The sequence below is a fragment of the Nelumbo nucifera genome, chromosome 3 (genome assembly GCF_055504915.1).
Source record: "Nelumbo nucifera cultivar China Antique chromosome 3, China Antique-T2T, whole genome shotgun sequence".
Classification (NCBI taxonomy): Eukaryota; Viridiplantae; Streptophyta; class Magnoliopsida; order Proteales; family Nelumbonaceae; genus Nelumbo; species Nelumbo nucifera.
Window position 1 is genome coordinate 39,673,022 of NC_142651.1, and position 20,108 is coordinate 39,693,129.

Below are 20,108 nucleotides of genomic sequence, written 5' to 3' on the forward strand. Positions count from 1 at the left end.
CTGAATAGAGGAGAAGAGAGGTAGGAGAAGAGAAGAGGTAGAGAGAAGAGAAGAGAGAAGAGAAGAGAAGAGAGAGATTTGGAGTCTGCTACAGTGTTGGCGGTGCCAGCTTATATTAATATATATAGGGCGACCATAATTAGAAGGGAAATGACCCTTATGCCCCTACTTAAGTTACATCATAAAAAACAAAAGAAAAACTGCCTTGATTTGTCCAAACAGACCCTAACTCAGCAGAATACAAACATAATAAATAAAGCTAACATTCCAACAGGATTGAATTCTGGAAGGGGTGGTTGAAGTTTCTCTCTTTCTCCCCATCCCGTACGACCCTGTGAAACCCTAATTTTGGGGGGTTGAAAGGTTGTTCTTTGCTTAGAACAGTAAATCTAGCCTAGTAAAGCCCTAATTTGATTTTCGTTTGCATCCGTTTACTCAATGGAGCAAACTAGAGGAGAGACCAAATATTCTATAGATTCCAGGTTTGGACATGGGGGGTCAGTAGAGAATCTTTTTGGGAATGTGACTATTGTGAAGCTAGATGGGACTAATTATTTAGCTTGGTCTCAATCTATTAAGATACATGTGTGTAGTAGAGGAAAATGGGGTTATATTACCGGGAGAAAGAAGAAACTAGAGGAGGATGATCTTACCTATTAAAGGTGGATGCAGGAAAACTACACAGTAGTGGGTTGGTTAGTGAATTCTATGCAACCACACATTAGTCAGCATTACCCATGGACGAAAACTGCAAAAGAAGTGTGGGATAGTGTCACAGAGACCTATTCCCAAAAGCTTAATGTTGCTCGAGCCTAAAAATTGAAGCTTGGTGTGAATAATCTTAGATAGGGGGAGTAGCCCTTAGCAGTCTACTTCTCTATGTTGAAATCTCTTTGGCAAGAGATTGATTTGATGGAGACTATTGTTTGGGGTTGCACAAAGAATGCAGAAACATATAGGAGGTTGGTGGAGAGAAATCAGGTCTTTGAGTTCCTCACCAGACTCAACTCGGAGTATGATATTGCGAGGCAGAATGTTTTAGCAAAGGATGAGGTAACTTTGTCTCAGGCATATGCTATGGTGAGCAATGAGGAGAGTAGAAGACAGGTTCAGCTTGTTGAGCCACAGATTGATCACTATGCTAACACTGGGATGAAGCCGAAGGTTAGCACTGGGAAGAAAGATGTTATCTGTGAATACTGCAAGAAGCCTAAACACACTAAAGACATATGTTGGAAGCTGCATCCAGAATTTGTTCCTACTAGGTTCAAGAAAGAAAATGGTGGAAAAAGGGTTGAAACTAGAAAAGGTGGAAATGCAAATGTAGCCACCTCTTCACAAGGTGAACAAGGACAAGGCGGAGAGAAGTCAGTGAGAGAACAACTTGTAGCCGCCAGGGCTGAATATGAGAAGTATGGCCGAATCATCAGTCACTTGGAGTCCACTGCTACAGCTCCTTCAGAGACTGTTCCTTCCTCTGCATATGCTCACTCAGGTATTCATGCCACTGCACATCATGCTTTTGTCTCATGTACTCATAAAACCCCTTGGATAATTGATTCTGGTGCTTCTGACCATATGGTCAGTGTTTCACAATTATTCACCTCTTACCAACTTCTTTTTGGTTGGGACAAGATATCCCTTGCTGATAGCTCCTTAGCCCCTATCATGGGAAAGGGAGACATTAAGACCTCTAATGCCCTGACCTTATCATCTGTTCTTCATGTACCTAAGCTTAATACCAATTTGCTTTCAGTTAGTATTTGACTAAATCCTTGAATTGTAGTGTGACCTTTTTTCTTTCATATTGTGTTTTTCAAGACATGGAATCTCAGACGGTGATTGGGAGTGGCCATGAGGCAAATGGGATCTATCTGTTAGACATGCCTGAGTAGAGCCAATTACAACCCAAGAGAGTTGCATTTGTTTCAGAATCCACTAGTCGTATTATGTTATGTCATAGTTGTTTGGGTCATTTGTCCTTTCCTTAATTGAGTCAGTTGTTTCCAGAGTTATTTAAAGGAATTAGTCTATTGAGTCTTCTTTGTGAGTCTTGTGAGTTCTCAAAGCATTGTAAGAGCATTTATCATTCAAGTAATAAAAGATCAACTATTCATTTTAATATTGTTCACTTTGATGTGTGCCTCGCCTTACCATTTACCATGTATGGGTGGGTATAAATATTTCATCCTGTTTATTGATGATTTTTCACGATATACTTAGATTTACCTTATGCGCTCTCGGGCTGAAGTGCCTAAACTTGTGCAACAGTTCCATGAACACGTACTCACTCAGTTTAATACCCGCATCAAAATATTCCGGTCAGACAATGCTAAGGAATATTTTGAGGACCTTACCTCCTATCTTGAGAAGTTTGGGGTTATTCATCAGAGTTCTTGTGCCTGCACTCCACAACAAAATGGAGTAGTGGAGAGGAAAAACAAATACATTGTGGAAGTTGCAAGGAACATTCTTTTTGCTACCCATGTTCCTGTGAAGTTTTGGGGTGATGCAGTTTTAACAACTACCTACCTTATTAACCGCATGGCTTCTCGAGTCTTGGGGTTAAAATCTCCTTTTGGAGTCCTCTTTCTTGATGTTGAGATTTTCTCTATTCCTCTAAGGGTCTTTGGTTGCATTTGTTATGTCCACATTCCCAGTTCCAAAAGACACAAGTTTGACCCCAAGGCTTAGAAGTGTATCTTCCTTGGTTATGCCACTACACAAAAAGGGTACTGTTGTTTTGATCACATTAGTGGCACTCGGTTTGTTTCCATGGATGTCACCTTTGCAGAGTCGGTTCCTTTTCATAGCCATCCTTCTGAGGGGGAGAGATCTCTTGAGCTGTTTTCTTCATCCCTTCCTTTGCCAACTCCAATTGAGTCTTGTGTCGAGCCCTCCACATTTACCCCCATTCCCGTGGAGGGATCCTCTCCTTTGAGGTCTTCCACTCCTCCTCCCCCTCCTCTTGCTAGTCCTCCAGTTGTTTCCACTCATCCTATTCTCTAGAGGTGGTACCAGCGGCAAAGGCTAAGGCTAAGGCAAACACAGGTTGATACCACACCTCTAGTTGAGTCTCAGGCACTCCCAATTACTGAGGAGAGGACATGTCCATCACCTCCTCCACCAGCACCCTCGTTTCCAGACCTTGACCTACCCATTGCTTTGAGAAAGGTAAGAGGAAATGTACAACTCATTGTATTTCCAAACACCTTTCCTACAACTTGTTGTCCCCATCCTACTATGCCTTTCTAGCCTCCATTTCCTCTCAATCCATCCCAAAGTCTGTTTTAGAAGCCTTAGCCACACCAGATTGGGGGGATGCTATGAGTACTGAAATAGAAGCCCTTCATAAAAACAATACCTGGGATATTGTTGACTTTCCAATTGGGAAGGAACCTATTGGGTGCAAGTGGGTTTTCATTATCAAGTATCGTGCAAATGGGTCAATTGAGAGGTATAAGGCTTGGCTTGTTGCCAAGGGATATACCTAGGTATATGGGATAGATTACATTGAGACCTTTTCTCTAGTTGCTAAAATGACTTCGGTGAGAGTTCTTTTATCCTTAGCAGTGAGCTATGATTGGCCTCTGTATCAATTTGATGTTAAGAATGCATTCCTGAATGGTGATCTCACTGAAGAGGTATCTATGTCCCTTCCTCCTAGTATATATTGGCAAGGAAATGTAGGGTAAGGTGTATAGATTGAATAAATCACTTTATGGCTTGAAACATTCTCTTCGTGCTTGGTTTGATAGGTTTAGGGATGCTCTTGTTCAGTTCGGCTATACTCAGACTCAATTAGATCATACCCTCTTTGTTAAGAGAAAAGGCACTCTAGTGAGATTTCTTATAGTTTATGTAGATGATATTGTGGTTACTGGTAGTGATACAGAATAAGTTAGTGCTCTTAAGAAGTTTCTCAATCCTGAATTTGAAATTAAAGATTTAGGGGAGTTGCGGTATTTTCTGTGCATTGAGGCTGCTAGGTCCAAGGAAGGTATCTTTATTTCTCAACGGAAGTATGTGCTAGACCTTCTTACTGAGACTGGAAAACTTGGTGCTAAACCTGCCTCTACCCCTATTGATGTGAATCATAAACTTAGCTAATGATGGAGAACTTTTAGTTGATAGGGGAGTGTTTCAGAGATTACTGGGGAAACTTTTTTATCTATGTATGACTCGTCCAGACATTTCATATGCTATGAGTGTCATCAACCAATTCATGCATGCTCCTAGAGACACACATATGACTGCTGTAGAAAGGGTGTTATGCTACCTTAAGGGAACCCTTGGGAAGGGTATATTATTTGCTAAACATGGACACATGAAGGTAGAAGCATATACAAATGCTGATTGGGTAGGGAATGTGAATGATAGGAGATCCACATCAGGATATTGTACTATGGTAGCTGGAAATATTGTTTCCTGGAGAAGCAAAAAGCAATCAGTGGTTGCTAGATCTTCAACTGAGGCAGAGTATAAAGCTATGGCTCATGGTGTTTCTGAGTTGTTATGTCTTAGATCTCTCCTTAATGAGATGGGTGTTTCATGTGACGAGCCATTGATGTTGTATTGTGATAACCAAGCTGCTATTAACATTGCTCACAACCTAATTCAACATGATAAAACTAAGCACATTGAGATAGACAAACACTTTATACAGGAGAGAGTGGCTTCAGGAGAGGTGTGCCTACCTTTCATTGCATCATAAGAGCAACTAACAGATTTTCTAACTAAGGGAGTCCCAAAGGCAAAGCTTCAACATTATGTAAGCAAGCTGGGCATGATTGACATCTATGCTCAGCTTGAGGGGGAGTGTAGTGAGAATGGGCCAAACGGGCCTTAGTATTCTTTATTTCTTTTAAGTAGTATTTAAAAGTTATGTTTCTTAGTTATGTGCCTTCTTTTAATCTTTAGTGTTGGCCGCCCCATTAAGGGCATCCAAGTAATTGTACTCAGACTTAGAATTATTAATAAAAGTGATGAAAGGGGGCTAGAGAGAGAGGTTCGAATTCTTCTTTTCTTCTTCCACAACCTATTGCTGAAACTTCTTTCTTCTTTCTCTTTCTATCTTTTCTTCTTTTCTTGCATGATCTGAACTACTGTAGGTGTAATTTTCAACTACCAAAACTGAATTTTTCAGTTATTCCAGTTAAAACTGAATTTTATTAATATTATACTAATACATATTATATATTATATATATTAATATATTTATGTATATTATAATATATGTATATGTTAATGTATATTATATATAATATATATTATATACATATTTTAATATATTATGTTTTACATATTAATAATATATTATATTATATATTAATAAGTTTTGGTTAATTTGGTTTTTTCGGTTAATCAAATTTCTAATCCTGAAAACCGAAACCGAAATTTTTTAAAACCGAATTAACCGAACCAAACAAACCGAAACTGAAAATTTCGGTTCGGTTTGTCGGTTTTAACTGAACAACGCTCACCCCTATGATCCCCTAAAAGACCTATACAGCTCGAATATACAAAATGTTAAAACAATTACACCCTCTTCAAAAACGATTTCCCCAAACAAAAAGCACCATTGTACACAGTTCATGATGCTAAGACCAACCCTTTAAAGCCCAGTCCACATACTAAGAGAATCCACACCAACACCAGTAATCAACACAAATAAACAAACCCTTCTTGCAAAACAACCAAGAAAAATCTTTCGTCTCTACCCGCCATTGACAAAATAAACACAAATAAATTGAAAATTTGGAATCCTACCCCTCCCTTAAAAGTGAATTTTCTGGTTTGGGCTATGGCTTTAGATAAATGTCTCACTAGAACAATTCTGGAGAGAAGGGGCCTGCAACACTTGGATTTGTCTTGTGGCCTCTGTGGTCTAGTGCCTGAAACTACAGATCACCTGAGTATACACTGTTCTGTCACTTCCAAGGTGTGGGATCACTTTCTTAATGCTGTTGGGATCAGTTGGGTAATGCCGAGCTCAGTCAAAGACTTACTGTGCTGCTGGAAAGTCCAAGAACTGAAGAAAAAAAGGAAAGCTTGTCTGGAAGTCTGTTCCTGCAGCTGTTCTTTGGTCCATTTGGACTGAAACAAACAATAGAATCTTATGTAACAAAGTGAAGAGTTCAGAGGACCTAATACATTCTGCTGTCAGTAAACTGATATCTTGGGTCTCTGTAAATTCTGAGTTCAAAAACTTGGATGTGCCTGAGTTGTTAAGATACCATTCCCTTTGGAGTCTGAAATATGATCTGCTTTCCTGCCTAATCTCAGTGTGGCAAGGGAGCTGTTGTACTATTTACTTGTTGTTTCTAATAAAATTTATCTTATCTTTCAAAAAAAAAAAAAAAAAAAGAAAGCAACTTAAATCCACACCAGCACCAGTAATCAACACAAACAAACAAGCCCTTCTTCCAGCCATTGTCTGAATAAAACCCCTAAAGGAAGATTACCAAGTACTGGAATATGTTAGTCTTTGGAAATACCCACCAACAAAAAGCACTCTTGGCACAAATTAGGGAGTAAGTGTTAGGAACTGCCTAACTCAGGGACTCTTTCGAGGGAGCCTACCTCCAGAATGAGAGAGAGAGAGAGAGAGAGAGAGAGAGAGAAAGGAAGAGAGGTTGTATTCCCAATTCAATAATCCCTTCTGTTATAACACTGCTGTTACAATTCTGTTATACCAGCCTCTCCACTTGTCCAGTCCACTTGTCTAGTTTGGTATTTAGTTTATTCTAGTGGTTGGCTGTTAGTTATATTCTTTAAAGGCTGATGTGGCCTTTTCTTGTACACTTATATTCCCTTTATTTGTGTCTCAACAGTCCCTCCTCCCTTGAAAGCGACCTTGCCCTCAAGGTCTAGATGTGGAAATCTATTCTGTAAATCCAAGTAAGGTTCCCAAGTTGCATCCTCAATTGGGAGACCTGACCATACCACCGATGCCTCTGGTTCGATGTGATTCCCTTTGCGTATCCACCTAAAATCTGTTCCTTAGGTTCTTGGAAGATCCCTGAGAACTTCTGAAGTAGCTGCTGTAGTTGTGTGCGGCCCTCTTCGGATCTGCTTTCTTGGGCTAGAATGGGGCCGTTCTTGTGGGAGTCTATCTGCATTAAAACGATGTGGGCTGGGTCTGCTGCTTGTTTCCTTAGGGAGGCGAGGCTAATAGGTCCTGGACCCCTGGATAGCTGCCCTTGAATATGCACCTGTGAGATGCCCATTTGGAAATCCATGGTGAGGCGGGTCCAATCACATATCACTGGCCCTAGTTGCCTTAACCATTGGACTCCGAGAACTACATCTGCTCCACTGATTTCCAGGGGGTGAAGATCCACCTCGAACTCATGTCCTTGTATCCTTATCTTTAATTCTGTGCACGTACTGTCACATACCAGGTTGCTCCCATTAGCTACGTGCACCCGAAAGGCTGCACATGGTTGGACTGGAACCCCTAGTTGCCTGACCAAGGTTTGGGTGATGAAATTGAGGGTGCTGCCACTGTCTATCAGAACCGATACATGGCGCCCCTGTATCAGTCTGGTTACTCGCATCTTTTGAGAAGAAGCAAGACCGGTCAAGGCTTGCAGGGATACTTCCGGGTATTCCTTTGTCCCTGGTACCCATTCTTGGTCATCCCTTGGCTCCTCAATGTCGGCTGATTGCTTGACATATTCAGTTTCAGGTTGCAGGAAGAAAACTTGCGGGACCTTACAGCGATGGCCCGGCCCGAACTTGTCTCCACATGTGTAGCAAAGGCCCTTTTCTCGTCGGGCTTGCATCTCAGCCCGGGTTAACCTCTTGGCTGAGCCGGGGCCTGAACCAGAGCTGGCATCCTTGCCTATGATTCCTACTCCTGATCTGGGCTCTGGTTTACCCAAGATTCCAGGTTCTTGGTTGGTTACACCAGGTCTGATCGCAGCTCCCAGGGGTCGGCTGATCCTTCTTGCCCGGTTTATTTTGTCTTCATGTAATCGGGCTATTGCTGCTGCTTCAAGATCGGTGGTGGGCTGCATGGCTTTTACCTCCAGCCGCAATTCCTTCTTAAGTCCTCCAACAAAACTTCCGACAAGCGCGTTTTCTGGCCAGCCTTGCACGTGCACTGCCAATCTTTCAAACGCCATCTGATAATCTTGGACGGAGCCAGTCTGTCGTAGCTTAGCGAGGCTTTCATCATAATTCTCAAAGGCTGAGACCCCAAATCGCATGGTTAAGGCGTCGGTGAAGTCGGCCCATGTGGCCCTTGGGTGTCGTCGCCGGTACCATTGGTACCAGACGATCGCCTCTCCTTCCAGGTGTGCAGAGGCTAGTGGAACACGATCAGGGCCTTGTGTGTCGAGGTAATCGAAGTATCTTTCTGTTAGCAGAAGCCAGGAAGTGGGATCTCCTCCTGTGAAGATGGGAAACTCGATTCTTGCAGTTCTTGATCCACTTCGATGATTGGTGTCACTGCGTTCTTCCTGAATTTGCGCAGGTGGTGCCTGTGCCAGTCTTTCCAGCAAGGATGCAAAGCTTTCTTTGATTTCTTTGACATCGGCTGATATTCTTTGCATTTCTCCTTCCATGTAATCGACTTTGTTCTCCATTGCTGATGATCTTGTGCTTGGCATCTTGGCTCTGAATTGGCTGTGATACCCTCAGGGACTCTTTCAAGGGAGCCTACCTCCAGAATGAGAGAGAGAGAGAGAGAGAGAGAGAGAGAGAGAGAGGAAGAGAGGTTGTATTCCCAATTCAATAATCCCTTCTGTTATAACACTGCTGTTACAATTCTGTTATACCAGCCTCTCCACTTGTCCAGTCCACTTGTCTAGTTTGTTATTTAGTTTGTTCTAGTGGTTGGCTGTTAATTCTGTTGTACCAGCCTCTCCACTTGTCCAGTCCACTTGTCTAGTTTGTTATTTAGTTTGTTCTAGTGGTTGGCTGTTAGTTATATTCTTTAAAGGTTGATGTGGCCTTTTCTTGTACACTTATATTCCCTTTATTTGTGTCTCAACAGTAAGACAACCGTGAAGAGAATAGATCTTTGATTAATGAGGAAAGGGAAAGAAGATGGTAATTGAAGGCTAATTAATGTGATCTTGGAAAGGGAAGAGATTTATTGGAGGAAAAAGTCAAGGTGCTGATGGATCAATGAAGGGGGGAAAACCAATTAAAGGCTAATACCAAGTTCTTTTACTCATTAGCAAACAAGAAAAAAAGAGGAAAAACAAAATAACCCAATTAGAGGTGAATAGTATAGTGGTAACATCCTTACTTGAAATTGAAAGGACCTTGGTAAACAATTTTAAATCCATCTTAGGAATTTTGCCTCCAGATCTAGGTTGCAGGTTGAAGAGTTAAGGTGGCCTAGAACTTCCCAACATTTGGTATCACAATTAGAAAACTGTTCAAGGAACAAATGACAAGGGTCATTTTTGGACTCAGACCTGATGGATTCACATTGGGATTTTGTTTAGAGTGTCGAGATATGCTAAAAGAGGATCTAAATGTGACTTTTAATGAGTTCCATTTTAAGGGTGTTATCAATATTGGGGCTAATGCTACCTTCACCACATTAATCCCCAAAAAAATGGAAGCTACCCATCCTAAAGGTTTCAGCCCAATGATCTAAGAGACAATTTCTATAAGATCATCTCAAAAGGCCTAACTAGAAGGTTAAAAGTGGTCCTGAATTCCATTGTTTCTCCTTAGCAAGCAGCCTTTGTCAAGAATAGACAAATTCTAGGTCAAATTTTGTTTGCTAATGAGAGTGTCCAAAAAAATGTTGAGATTGGGGGCAGACAGTTTATTATGTAAACTGGACCTAGAGAAGGCTTATGACTTGGTCGATTGGGTCATGAGAGAGTTTGGGTTTGGAGAAAAATGGAAAATGTCGATAGAGGGTAGCATTTCAATAAAGCATTGTTGGGGAAATGGATTTTGAGATTTGGGAGGAAGAGGGAAGCTCTTTGGAGAAGGGTTGTGGCTTGTAAATATAGGATGGTTAATTTTGGGTGGGATGTGAGGGAGGTGCGATCTTCTTATGGGGTGTGTGTGGAAGGGGATCATGAGATTAACTCTTTTTCTTCAGCCATTATGTCTTGGAGAGTGGGGACTGGTTCTAGTGTGAGGTTTTGGGAAGACGAATGGTTAGAAGTTGAAAGCTTTGTGAACTGTGTCCAACGCTATATAGTTTGAGCAAGAAGGGGGTGACAATTTCTCAATGTTATGGGGTTAGAAATGGTGCAGTGGTGTGGTGTCCTACCTTCAGAAGACCATTATTGGATTGGGAAATGGAGGGATGTGTGGGGATGCTTTTGAAGCTGTAAAAGGCTGTGGTTGATCTTTCACTGACAGATGCAAAGTGGTGGAAGGAATGCAAGAATGGGGGAGGTTCACAGTCAAATATCTGTATAATGCTTTGGTTAGGAATCAGGTGGAAGATGATTCAGTCAAAGGTGTTTGGGGGAAACCAGTTCCTCCAATAATGGAAGGTTTTGCTTGGTTGGTATCAATGGACAGCATTCTCACACAAGACAAGTTGAGAAAAGAGAGGATTCCACTTTCCAAACAGATGTGTTTTTATGTCTTTCTGTGGAAGAGAATATTCTTAATTTGTTGGTTCAGTGCACTTATGTGAGAGGAATTTGGGCCTACTTCAAACTATTCAGAATAGTCGGATGGTTGCCTAATGGGTATGTTGAGATCTTTGGAATCTGGCCAAGAGTACATGGGAACACTAAAGCCAAAATCCTTTGGAGTTGCATTTCATTTGCTGTTTGTTGAGAGGTCTGGAAGGAGGAAGTGAGAAACAAAAGAATATTCGAAGGGAAGATGAAGTGCAATGAAGAGTTAGGGTTAGGGGGGATCGTCAGTTCAAAGATAATTGGCTGGGTTGTAATCCTTCTGGAATTTGAAGGCTTTAGAAAAGAAGACTTTGGTTTGGAATTCTGGTGTACTTTGAATGTTTAATCATTGTATTTTGGTTAACCATTTCCTCCAAGAGTGGAAAGTTTTGCTTGGTTGGTATCAATGGGCAGCATTCTCACTCAAGACAAGTTGAAAAAAGAGAGGATTCAACTTTCCAAACAGATGTGTTATGTCTTTCTGAGGAAGACAATATTCTTAATTTGCTGGTTCAGTGACTTATGTGAGAGGAATTTGGCCCTACTTCTTCAAGCTATTCAGAATGGTTGGATGGCCACCTAATGGGTATGCTGAGATCTATGGAAGCTGGCCAAGAGTACCCGGGAACACTAAAGCCAAAATCCTTTGGAGCTGCGTTCCATTTGCTGTTTGTTGAGAGGTATGGAAGGAGAAAAACAAAAGAATATTCTAAGGGAAGATGAAGAGCAATGAAGAGTTAGGGGCAATCATCAGTTCAAAGATAATTGGTTGGGGTTTTAATCCTTCCAGAATTTGGAGGCTTCAGAAAAGAAGACTTTGGTTCGGAATTCTGGTGTACTTTGAATGTTTGATCACTGTTGGATTAGTGGTTTTTGTCTCTTTTGGATCCAGTTTTGTATGTTGGTTGGTGACACCTTGTCACCAAAGACTTTGTACCTTGTTTTTTTTTTCATCAATGAATTTTCCTTTTTATTTATCTTCAAAATAATTATATCAAGTGCTAGATTTGGCCCCTTTTCAGCCTCTTCCTTTTTCCTCTAGATGCATAGCTTCTTTCTCACATGGAGATGATGTCTCATTTATCCTTTCAAAGAAAGTAAGCATCTGGTCCACATCCCAAACATGCATGTTGTTTCTCGTGCAAGAGCACTATACAAGCCACTACTGTCCCTACATAATAGAAGTCACCAATGTTCCTCTCTCCAGGGCCACTCTGTATAGTAAAAGAAAATGCAATGAAAGGGGTTCTAACACACAATTTGATTTCTCAACAATGCCCTCTATATCCCTACTCACCTTAAAAGATATCTGCATGTTAAAGGCAACTCTACCTTCAAATACATCCCCAAAAAATACTGTGTTTGTGTCAGTTAACCTTTTATGACCATAATTCCTATATCTTGCAAACAATTTCCCCATTAACCTATTATTTGGACAGCTCACCATTGCGCAATGTTGATCCACAATTCCCACTGGATGGGTACTACTAATAACAAGGTTGTACCTTTTACCTGTTGAAGGCTGCTATCTGATGGCTTCATCCAAGGACGTCCAGACAAAAAATTGTGTCATCCCTTTATTAAATTGAACTTAATTTTGGGAAAATTTTCTGAATGCCCAAAGGTTGTGATAAGTATTATGCTTACAGTTATCCCAGTAGCGATTAGACCATTTTTGCTTTAGGAGATTATGGCCCAAGTCCATGTTTGGTGAAATATGTTTGTGTGGTGTACTGGTATTGGCCTGACCTTACTATTTTAGTAATCAAAATTCACAATTCCTCTTCTGTTCTATTACTCAAAAAATGCTGATCTTTGCAGGTCCTTAATATGATCATTCAGGACTTGTTTCAAGGGCATCCTATCAGTCAAAGAAAGCTTAAGGAATTTCTTGGTCACACCCCATCACAGGTCATTGCTGGAGCTCTCCTTGGTATCTTGATTGCCTGCATGTGTTGTCAAAGTTGTTTTGTTGCAACCTAGGTATTTTTGAAGGCAGTTGCAACTGATTTATGTGTCATTGTTATGACACTTGAATTAACCATCCTGTCTCATTTGGCAATTCTGATGGGCTTCTTCACTCTATAATTCTGGGAATCAAAATTCTTTTGGTTTGTGCCTTTCAAGTTCTTTTTGCACAGAACAAATGATCTTTCTCTGATGTTGGTCCTAGTATTCGTTCTTTTTTCTGCATATACATGGTACTTTGCTGGGGTTATACATTACCATTTGGTAATTCCTTCAGGATCTTCTTGGCTGATGACCCACCAGTTTGATTCCCTTAAACAGCAGGTCCATCAGATTGTTTGGATTGTCTGGAATACGTATTGGTTGATATGTAAAAGCTTGTACTGGTGTCTGAGATCTTCTTTGTAGGGTGTGTGCTGCATTCTTACTTTTCTTTAGCTTTTTTATACAATCTCTTTATTATGTTGCCATGATCCTACTTTATGAATTCTCCTTTAATGTATTAAGTGTGGGGGTGGATGGGGTGGACATTAAACCAGTTAGAGCTTGCAGTGTCTTGTTTCAGAATACCAAACAAGTTCAACCTAGGGCATTAAAGAAGAAAAGTAATCATATGTGGAGTTCATTTTAGTAAAAAAAGAAACTACCTTTTTTTATGCTTGTGCCTGAACTTTTTATGATCATCGATATTTTCAACATTTGCATTTACCCCCTACTGTCAAATTGCACATGACTAAGATAACCTTAATATGGAATCCAGACTTTTGATTATATAGTATATTTTGACCATTTGGATTGACAAAGCAACGACTTGTTTTTTCTTGGATAACAATATTTCCACATTGTTTCTTTTCTTGCAGTGCAAGTCGAAAGTTTTGTTTTGGAAGATGCAGCAGTTCGTCTAGTATAATCAAAATGGACTCTTCCACCGGCAATACCCAAACATATCCCTAATAATAACATCTGTATTAAAAGTACAAATGCAAATAAGCCAATAATATACAAGGGACTGAAGGATAAAGATTTTAATTGCCAAATCACATTGGCAAATGAAGAAAGGCTAATATCAAATTACACCCTTGAGTTATTAGTTGTTGTGTTTGTTTGAGAGAGAGAGAGAGAGAGAGAGACATGGATGATGGAACAAGTTGGTTGAACCACCATATACAATGTCTTATCACCAAGGGTAGTATATCACATGCCATGGCGGTGAGAATTGGATAATTTTTTTCATGTTTATTCCATCAAGCTAAAATATCAAAATTATTTGTTCTTTGCGAGGTGAAGGAAGAATTACCTAAAGTAGAAAAAATTGCTTGTAAATGAACTTATTTTCGAGGCAGTGGATTTCTGCCCCTTGTTAAATAAAAAAGTCTCTCTTCCACTACTGGACTCAAGTTCAAAAGTGGAAGATGCATGTGTACAAGTTATAGAATTTTTATTATTCCTTGTTACTTTAAATTCATATAAGCTATACATTTCAAATAATAAATTATTAATTTTTTCTTTTTTTTTTTCTAATTTCAATATTCATATTTTCACAATATGTTTCAAGTAAAATATATAAACCATATTTCCTAATCCTAAGATCTAATATTGTAACTAAGCAATAAAGAGGAGACATGTTCTCTCAATATTTTTTAAATTTATTTTCCATTATTTCAACAATACTTTTAAATTGTGGATTCTTTCTATATTTTGCAAAACAATCACTAATCATCATTAATTGATAAGTTATATTATAACTAATTGGATAATAAATACCCGATAATTCATTAGTTTCATTATAAAAATGTTTTTAAAAATCTCTTATACAAATTGCCATTTCCCAATCTTTCTTAAATATAATATCAATAGGAATTTTTGCATTATAAAAATCACTAAGAATTTGTTTGTAAGAAATACAATTTTCTAACATAGCATAGGTAGAATTCCATCTATGTTTAATATCTAATATAAAATGTTTATATTTTAAACCATAATTTTGACATAAATATTTAAATTCTTGATTTCTTGCTCAAGAACTTTTAATATATATAATACAATTTCTAATTTTAGAAATATGAGTAAAAATAATATTTAAATCATCTTGAATACATAAATTTAAGATATGACATGCACACGTGATATAAAATAATTAACCATTTAAACATGGTTTTAATTGAGATTTTAAAACATTTATCATTGATTCACTATAACTAGCATTATCAAAACTAATAGAAAACAATTTATTGTCAATTTCATAACTATGTAAAGTATTTAAAATACTTGCAGCAATAGATGGGCCAGTATGTGGCAATTCAAGCCCAATAAAATTTAAATTCTTTTATTTAAAAGTCAATTTTCATCAATAAAATGACTATTAACACAAATATAACTTATGTTAAATTTAGAAGTCCTAATTGCAACTTTAGAAGTAAGATTTAATAACATATAAATTAATTTTGTTTATATGAATAAAAAATTGTTAAAGCATCTGATCTAATAGTATTCCTAAAAACTTTTTTAAATTGTGGATTTATAGAATTACATAACCATTTTTCAAGTTTAATATCTTCATCTAACAAAAATTATTGTTAAGCCGACATGTATAATGTATTTTGCTAATTCTTGCCTCATTTTTTCTTGAGAATATTTAAAAATACCAAACCCCCCGCCTTATTTGTGTTTGTGTTATTTATCTCCCTTCTTCTTCTTCTTTCTAATGGGTGAGTAAATGTTTGCCCAAATGACTAGTACCACCCTTTACTGCAATTAAAGTCCTTACATTTTTGGCAAACAATTTAGTGGCTTTCTTTTTCATTCCCTTAGTATCAGTACTAGGGGTTGAAAGTTCCGTCAATATCAATAGCATCCATATTAGTGCTAATACTACTATGATGTGACTAAATATCGTTAATATTGAACTTGTTGGGGAATTGGTTTTGTAAGGAGCCGACTATTTTTTTAATTCTAAAAAAAATTAATTTAATTGCACTTACTTGGATTGCTGGTTCAGAATCCCAACTTGATTTCAACGATTGGAGCCTTTCAACTCCAAGAGTCCAAGTCTTATTCTTATTGAAATTAAAATAAAACTAAGAATTAGAGAACTAGAGAATGTATGGGAGAATGAGAGAAAATTGGAGAATCAGGAAAAGATTTTTTTCATCCCATTTCGAATGAGAATATCATTAGATTACATCAAATGTGATTCTCATTCTAAGAATCACTAGAATCGGTAGAATCACTCCCAAGGAGTGATGCCAAACAGGGCCTAATTAAAGCGCCAACCTTGATGGTTGACTAAGATCAACTAGTGTTGGCTACGTGTCCCTTTCTGTCTGGGGACTAGCATTAACTCATCAGTGATGCAGCCATATGGGTGGGTTCCACGTCGTTGATCCTTACCTTGCCTAGGCTCTAGGATAAGTGGTAGTCCTCGACTTAGCTACTTATAGTCTTCCTGTTGATCCACGTGGACATGCTTTATGACCACATAAACATGCATTATATTGTTCCATTCCGATGATGGTATTATCAATGTTTATATGGTTTAGGTTGACGATCATGAGACCAACCTTGTTGCAATTAAGTGTGGAGATCCACATTATTACAAGGGGCTGACGAGTTCCAAACCAGCAATGTTGAGATGTTGTTGAAATGTGAACTTGGAATGAAAAAAAGCACCTGTAGGGTCCGGATGTAGTAGGCACGTTAGTGCGAGATATGTTCTAGTTAATGTGTTTTTTATTTAAACGTTTTTGTTCGGTTAGATAGAAATTATCTATAATTTTATTATTTTTGTCAAAATAAATAAAAAAAAAAACAATTAAGATGGAAAATGTAAATGAATCCCAATTCCCAATATGTTTAGGTTTTTCTTTTTTATTGTTTTTATTTTTAATTATTTTGACAAAGATAATAAAATAATGAATAATTTCTATTTAACGGAACAAAAACGTTTGAATGAAAGACACATTAATTAGGACATGTGTCACACAGCTATTACGGGCTCACTCATTGTGCTTACCTAATGTATCTACTACATTCGGACCCATCTATGGATAGAAAGATGATAACAAGATGTGAGCATTTGATAAATTAAAAGAGAGGTAGTGCTAACAACATTAAACGAGCTGGCAAATAATCCATCAGTTGAAATAGAAATACAATTGAAGATACCAGCTGGCACAGGAACGGTGTTTGAGAACTTACGAGATGGAAGAAAAATGAAAGAAATGAAGAGAAAGAGAGGGGGGACTGGTAACGACGTTTTTTACTGTCATGCTGTTGTGTGATCGACATTCGACACTGAGGGCCAAAGGGAGTTCGGAAGAGGAAACAAGAGGAGGGTGGAGAGGAAAATCGGATTATTGGGATCTGCATCTCGTAGAGCTCTCCTAATTATATCCCATGTATTGAGAACATTTCCCATTACGGGAGATGTTCCTGATGTAAGGATGGAATACGTTGTGTGAGATGGGTGTGAGAAGCTCTCAGAAAATTTAGAATCAGAAGATCGAGGGTTGGAGGTTGGAGAAAAAATAAACATTCAAAAAGAAAAATAAAAAACAATTAAAACATTAATTTTGAAGGCATGGTTGATGGTACTCTCCCATTAGTAAGAGTGTCAATGGACCTGTTTTGGATTGGACCCCGTTCAGTCCAAAATCAATTTGGACAGATTGGACGGACCAACAAGATATATTGGATTGGATCAATCCGGTCCAAAACATTTATTGGATTAGATTGGACTTGGTCCTGTAACATATTTATATTAGATTGGGTTGGATTAAACCAATATCTGGTCCATTGATATAAGATAAGAATATATATGTCAATGGACCGGGTTTGGGTCTAAATCGAAATGAATTTGAACAGATTAGACAATCCAGACATTGAATTGGACTGGTCCAAAACATTCATTGGATTGGATTGGACCTGGTCCAATCAGGTGAATTTAAATCAAAGGCACTTTTATAGTCCACTCCACCACGGAATTCATTTATTAATTCCCTAAATGTATTTATCCGGCCCCAACCCTCCTATCAACAGCATCCCTCTATGAATTGAGAATGAAACTCAAATTACCCTTGTATCAAAATTCACGGGGGTCAAAGTCTTTTCAATGTCATGTCTTTCTTGGCATCATAGATTTTTATTTTTTTAGTGTAGATAAATGATAAAAAATGCTTTTTAGGGTTTTAGTCCCCCCTTCACACTGATTCGAACTGCATGATTGCATTAGGAATTCTGAGGTGGAGTGAACTCAAATTACCCTTAAAAAGAAAGGTTAAGCATCAAGCTTTACCTCGTCAAGCATTTATTGGATTATAATTTCATATTCTCTAGATAAATCTGTATTATTTTTCGTATCTTAATGTTAATTTTTTATTATTTTTAAAATATTATGGTTTGTAATATTTTTTGTATTATTTATAGGTAAAAATATTTTCTTTTTGTTTTGTAATAATTTCTGAATAAAGTTGGTTAAGGGTAAATTTGGTATTTAAAGAAAATTAGTGAATTACATCAACATTTTCTATTTCGAATGCTAATAGAAGGAAAATATCTACACCTTTTTTCAAAACAATATGGGAGGTTTTTGTTGAGGTCAAAACATATATAGGGGAGGTTCATAGGATTGTTTGAAAAATCAAGGAGGTTCTTATAATTTTTCCTATTTTTAAATATAATTTAAGTTGATTTTAAATTAATTAAATGATATTTAAGGTTAATATTTTTTAATATTTTTAAATTTAATTAATTATATTAAATTTGTATTTTTCAAATGGAATTTAAGTTTGTTAGTAAAAATTACTTATAAAACTAATAATTATTAGATAATCTTGTATTGGTTTTGTATTAATTTTAAACGAATATTACTTTTTAATTTATCTTATTACATTTATTAACTAATTTATTTTTATTATATTAATAAAATTAATAATAATAATTGATTTTTTATTTTATTTAAGTAATTTAATGAATTACTTTTACTATGGTTAATTCATTTTTATTATTTCAATTGGAATATAAATGGATTATAATTTTTATGATATTTTATTCAATATTTTCAACTCATTATTGACTCAAACCATTAAACCATTCGAAACATCACTCTGCCCTATTTCTAATTCTGGGTTTCCTAAGACCTACTATTTTGTTAAAAACCATTGATTTGGCCAAACCGTTCAACCACCTAGGTTGAACCATTGATCCTTTTGATCTAGTCATTGGGTCATGGGTTACAATATACAATGCATTGAAAACTTTTAAGACTCAATTTTGTGCTCAATTGTTTGATTGTGGTGACCTTTTTTATTTTAGATAACTTTTCACAACCTATGTAATGCCCACCATACAAAAAAAAAAAGAAAAAAAGCTCATTTTGTGGTCACAAATTCCAATTTCTTGCTCTTTTATTTATCAAAAATTAAAAACTAAAATAAAAACTACAAATTGAACATAAAATAGCATATACACACACAAAATGTAATTATATTATATCATATTATACATATACAAATGGATGATGTGTCATGGTTTGATCTGTCCAACCTAAATAGTTGAACCATCGACTCATGATGTAGAGGCAAAAACTATTCAGCCCTTAAGCCAATTTTTAAAACACTGGTTTTATTTGTAGAGTGAATTAAATAATATTTATTTTGAAATATAAATTACTTAATTAATTAACTTAAAAATTAATTATCTTTTAAATTGAAGTAGATTATTTAGCCTAATAATATATCATTAAATATCTCAAATTTTAATATAATTATTTTTTATAGATACTTATAATTTAATATAAATATCCATTAATGGAGTAATGAAGAAAAGAGAATTAATGACATGAGTTATTGAAGGAGAGAGTTAATGACATAATTAATGAGAAGAGAAAATTAAAGGAGTTACTGAAAAAGAGAGGGAGTTAATGGCAAGTTAACAAGAGGAGATAAAAGTCTTAAAGTTTGGCCACTTGAGATAAAACTAACCAAAAAGCATGAAAGTGCCAGCTTGGTGCATTCCACTTTAATATATAGATATAGATTTTTGAATGAGCAAGTTTAATAACACTATCATGCAACGTGGCAAGTTTAATCGTATGTGTCATACATTTGGGGGTGCAAATTGTCATAAAAGTAATTACATGCATTTTTATAGTTGAGCATGATTTTTCTGCTATAAATTTTCTTGCAAAACAAACACTGGAAAGTGGATTTTCTCACTAAAATTTTATCAGCAAACAAACACATTATAGCTAATAGAGAAAATAATTTTTCTTCTTCTCATCCCAACCTTTCTCAGTCCAATTTTCCCAGCAATCAAACGGACCCTTAGACAACATGTAAGATGACCAAAATGCCCTAATGTAAAAAATATATACAAAAATAAAATTCCATGTCCGACCACTACTTGGCTCTTTATCAATGCACTGAAACTATTGGCACCACAATAAGGATAAAGCTATGAAAACGAACTGCATGTTTATGATTTGTTTTTTCTTTATTTCTGCACTATTATTCATATTGTACCAAAATGTCT

At 36.9% G+C, this 20,108-nt stretch overlaps 1 protein-coding gene across 3 annotated transcripts in view; it reads left to right on the forward strand.

Moving 5' to 3' along the window:
• LOC104604025 (uncharacterized) overlaps positions 1-14,002 on the forward strand; it is a 36,838-nt gene extending 22,836 nt beyond the window's left edge. The window contains exons 2-3 of one of the 3 annotated variants that reach the window (XM_010268240.3): positions 12,432-12,521; positions 13,439-14,002. In XM_010268240.3, the coding sequence (XP_010266542.1) occupies positions 12,432-12,521; positions 13,439-13,483 (135 nt within the window). In that variant the 3' untranslated portion in view covers positions 13,484-14,002. Of the gene's footprint in view, positions 1-12,431; positions 13,047-13,438 lie in introns of those variants that run through there. The other 2 variants (XM_010268241.3, XM_010268239.3) reach the window with 2 other exon arrangements.
• Positions 14,003-20,108: the final 6,106 nt, after the last annotated feature.